A 4770-nucleotide genomic window follows, 5' to 3' on the forward strand; every position below is an offset into this window, starting at 1 on the left:
TTGACTTGGAATATTTTTCCTAAAACAGATTTATTTAACTCCAAGCTTCTTCACAATTTCTATGAGACATGATGATCTTCTTCCGGAGTTTATTCTTAGGCTTGAGACTGTTTACAAAAAAATACTCCATTCTAATCTTTTATATTTTTACAGACTCAAGTAATACAATACAAAATATAAATTTAGATTATCATACAACTAATTCTTAGGATTGTCAATTTGACTTAGTCTTGTTATAGTACATGCATGTCTTGCACAACAATAAACATCTAATCTCCGAATTAAATATCTTATTTCGTATGAATCCTGCGTTTGGGGTTCGTTTTCATATTTATTTTTGATTTTTCCGCTGAGTTTGTGCTAAAATCCCAACAGTGTCATCCTTGTGCATTTTAATCTGGTTATGATCGTTGAACCCATCAATGAAGTTTTGTGCCCACACTTGACATCGATCAGGGTGTCAATTTTTAGTAGAGGGTAGCAGTCTTTAGGGCATGCACCGTTGAGGTCAGTGAATTCGATGCGCATCCTACACTTTCCATTGGCTTTCTTGACCATCACGGAGTTTGCTAACCATTCGGGAAATTGTACTTTCTTAATGAATTCAGCTTCTAGGAGCTTCCAGAATGTTGAAATTGGGGATTCTTCCCTATTAGTGGATCTAGAATGGGTGAATTCGTTCCTAATAGAGGATCTTGGATTGGGGGATTCGCCCCTTGAGACTGAGTCTCAGTTTTCCCCACAGAAGAACCTTCTCCGATGTTGGCATAAGTTGAGTATGTAGGGATCTCCATCATGGATGATAGTGTCTACGATGGGATTGGATCTTCAATTCCATGACTGATGTTTTCTTTTTACAAATGACGTCAAATGTTGTGGAAAAAAAACTAGGATTTTGTTTGTATTTAATGCTAGGGTTGTTGAGTTTCAAACTTTAACGGCTGCGCTTAGGTTCGAGACTACACGGTCCTCACCAGATGCCTACGTATGTCTGTTTTGTAGAGAATCAAACCAAAACTGTAGTACTAGGTTGAGGGGTAGATCCGTTTATATAGATGTTGAGTCTAGGGTTAGACTCAGATTGAGATACTTGGTGGATAAGTCTCCAACTTAAATCATAAGTAGGACTTCCCTAGATGGTGAATTTTAGATCCTTCCTTATAGGAGTCCGTTTCCATATTGGATATTGCTTTTGGTGTTGTAGTAGACCTCGTTTTCAGGTCACCTCGGCAGGCCTATCTCGTAGCTGATTTTGGGCCGTTAACATAACAAACCATATTGGGTTGTGGGCGTCCCGAACTACTTAGGCCATCAGGACTTATATAGGGCCGTGATCGCTAAAACCCACTTTGGGTCGTGGTCGCCATGTCCTAACTTTGGTCGTGGTCGCCACGACCTACTTTGCCCGTGAAGTTCACGGACTTTGACCGTAAATTTTTTAGTCAACTTTGGACATGTTTATTATTAATAATATCTTTACGGATTACTTTTAATCAATATTAGGTTTTACCTATACCCACTAATTATAGTTTAAAATTTAACATTTATATGATATTTAAGATAATATAGATAAGAAGTGGGAATGTTAAGTAAATATATGTTATATTATAGGTTACTTAATGCTGATGTGGCATTACATGGGTTTGTTTATTGTTTTCTCAAATAAGGGGATGATTTTCTTCCCACTAAAATTTTTAAGGGACGTGAAGTTGAATTGTAGGACCAATTTTTGATCTCAACGTAAGAGTGGTACTTAATTACATTTTTTATTCTGAATTCTACTTTTTCAGTCTCTCTCTAAATTTTATATTTAAGGCTACTCTCCATTCTTTTTAATAAAAAAATATGCTCATGTATCATGAATGCCACATGTCATAATTTATATTGCTCGCATTTAGGACCAGCGCTGTCTTGTGCAGCATCATAGCACCATATATGCAGCGGAAAAGGAATCACTTACTTCCGTTCTTGTCAAGAGAGTGATGCATATTTTTTTTATATTCCCCTTAAACTCAAAACAATCACGTAAAATTGTCTTATTCTACGCACGGTTCAGCTTATTCCCCTTGAGGTCAAAATAATTATGGTTAGAATAAGGTTCTTGCGGTAATTGGGGATCCTTTTGATCATTTAATTTATTTTCGTTATGTTTTTCTAATACATGATTTAAGAATCATGATTCTTGTTTTATATGTAACATATTGAACAGTATATATTATTATATAAAAGGAGATTCTTGAAAAAAATGAAGATTTGAATAACTATCTGGAGGCATCATGGTTTGCTGCAGTTAATGTTTAGGTCTAACTTCAATGCCTTCGACCACCAGTCCTCCTTTAAGTTGATGCCCCTTGGCCTCCACCAGACTCAGTTTCACTTCCTCATTTCTATCACCACTGTAAAATTCTCCCAATTCGATCTCCAACCATCCATCTTTTCGCTCTTGGGGAGCACGTTCTTCTCCAAGAACCACCTTCTTTTTCAGCATTTCCAGTCGGTTCGAATATAGGAGGTGCAGCATTTGTATTCTCTTGCTATCAAAATTGTTTCTAAGATAGGCTGTGCTTGTAACTTCATGATCACCAACTTTGATAGACAGCTCTGATGGTATTGCATCAAGACCATATGCACCATTAAGTAATTTTATGATAATATAGGCACCGTATTTGGTATTCTGAGATAATATTTCAGTGTTTATACTGCCATGAAGTTTTAGATCAAATGTTGTCTTAAGCTCGGCCACCTCCAAGAACCTGTGCATAAAGAGTAGAATGAAGTGCTGTTCATAAAAAGTATATAACTTCAATATACATTCAGACTAATTAGGTTTTATATAAACAAAAATTGCATACTGACCTTGATTCATGGTTCGGTTTCCAGGTCCAACACGTTGGGTCATTGCTGCCAAAAATGGAGAGTTCGCGTGCTGAGATTATGTAAGACTTTTTCCCAGATAGTTTGTCCAGGGAAAAACTCTGCTTTATATGAACACAGGACAACCCATTAGAATGGTCTACATACTAATGCATGCTTTCTTTGCAATGTGCTATAGTTTGACATATATAGAAGTTAATGAGAAATAAAATAGAAAGAAACGAACCATGACTTAGTGGTGATTACTTACCTTTGTGCCACCATCTATGATGGTGCTATGAGAAAGCCTAAAAAACAACTTTCTTCTGGAGGAGGAGTCTAAAGGAATGACTGATCTGTGAACAATGTCCAGATAATCAGATGGCAAGAATTTATCCCAAACAAGATCAGATTTCGCAGCTAATGTAAAGGTGGAGGAGACTGCTTTGCACGCATCTGCAGGAGAGGTGAAAGAGATAATGTTGGAAATACAGTCTTCAGGCAACATGCTAAAGCTCAACTTACTAGCCATTGTATATAAATTTTATGTGAATGACTATCTTTTAAAAGACTTGATTACATTTTATACCCAACAATAATATGGAATTAACAGATCCTTAGTTATTAAATAAATTATTTCTCATGACTGTCATCACAATTGAATAGTCTTCTAACAATAAAATTATCTTTGGACCTTTAAATATAGCATGCAAGATACAGGACCTGGTCGTCTGACTTTTTTTTGTTTAAGCTTAAACTGTGCCTAATGCGGCATGGTTGGTTAAAATTAATCATCTCTTAATCCTTTTTTAATTACTTTATATTCAACCAGTAGTAGTGGAATAGGTGTTAAGCTTTAGACCACAGACTAGTCTTTGCTTTCTTCCACATTTAATCAATAAAATAATAACGTAATTTTCTGAAGGTTAATTTGATATTCATAATAATCTAGATTGCCTGCTAATCCGAAATTGTTAGAATACAATTACTACACGCGTTGACAGAACTTTTTCTAATTTATTCGTTACAAATTACTAGTTTAAAATGGTGTGATAATCGGATTAATTTTAATACTATATAATTATTTATAAAAAGAATTCGAGTCCAAAATTTCAAGATATGAAATTTGTTTATATCTTATTACATTATTTTAGCACAAATAAAATTATGCATAATTTCTTTTTAACTGATCTAATTATTTTTTACTTTTAAATTTTGTTTATCTTGGATTTATTGCGTAATTTTATAATATAATATCGATAGTCGAGATATATGCTAATCGATTTGTTTATGGGACTATCTTCGTTTAAATTAATAGAAGAAGTCAATTGTAATACAAATTCGTTTTATGTTATATTATTATTATTATTATTATTATTATTTAGTAGGGTAATTATATAAATTCTGCAAGTACGGACCAATCAACTACCGAACTTTTAATGTTTCGCTAGATATATCTTATATATAATTGGAGTAAGGGGGTTTTGATGGTATAGTCGTATGGTTTGGTGGCTGGGTTGCATGTGCTATAAGTATAATTATAATAAAAACTACATTTATTTTATTTATTCTATTATCTTACTATAATATTTAATAATCTGTATAACAAAATAATTAATAAAGAAATTGAACTATAATTATATATTATTAATTGATATAAAATAATATTAAAATTATTATATTATATATAATTCAAGCAACAATTATCTTAATAAAAATAAATATAAGTAACAATTAACAAATCATTTATAATCGGGGTAAAATAATATCTTTTTTAAAAAAAAACATTGAAATTAGTAAGTTTGATTTGAAATATTTTTAAATAGATAATTTCCATTTGTATCTTATAAAATAAGAAAAACATTTAGATTATATTTAGGTATAAATATTTTTTTTGTTTCATTTGTTAAAAGGGAA

At 32.7% G+C, this 4770-nt stretch overlaps 1 protein-coding gene across 1 annotated transcript; it reads right to left on the bottom strand.

Moving 5' to 3' along the window:
* Nucleotides 1–2209: 2209 nt before the first annotated feature.
* On the bottom strand, nucleotides 2210–3392 carry LOC141698602 (F-box protein VBF-like). The gene is made up of 3 exons (XM_074503368.1): nucleotides 3125–3392; nucleotides 2857–2975; nucleotides 2210–2753 (listed from the first exon to the last, which is right to left on the bottom strand). The coding sequence occupies exons 1-3, from the start codon at nucleotides 3383–3385 to the stop codon at nucleotides 2291–2293; spliced, it is 843 nt and encodes a 280-aa protein (XP_074359469.1). The 5' UTR covers nucleotides 3386–3392; the 3' UTR covers nucleotides 2210–2290.
* Between the last annotated feature and the right edge of the window lie 1378 nt (nucleotides 3393–4770).

The sequence above is a fragment of the Apium graveolens genome, chromosome 11 (genome assembly GCF_009905375.1).
Source record: "Apium graveolens cultivar Ventura chromosome 11, ASM990537v1, whole genome shotgun sequence".
Taxonomy (NCBI): Eukaryota; Viridiplantae; Streptophyta; class Magnoliopsida; order Apiales; family Apiaceae; genus Apium; species Apium graveolens.

Bases quoted from the DNA above. Each gene is read 5' to 3' on its own strand.
- LOC141698602 (XM_074503368.1), bottom strand. From the start codon at position 3,385: ATGGCTAGTAAGTTGAGCTTTAGCATGTTGCCTGAAGACTGTATTTCC. The intron at 2,976-3,124 runs GTAAGTAATCAC...CATATAAAGCAG, and splicing joins TCATAGATGGTGGCACAAAG to AGTTTTTCCCTGGACAAACT. The intron at 2,754-2,856 runs GTCAGTATGCAA...CTTTATGCACAG, and splicing joins AAACCGAACCATGAATCAAG to GTTCTTGGAGGTGGCCGAGC.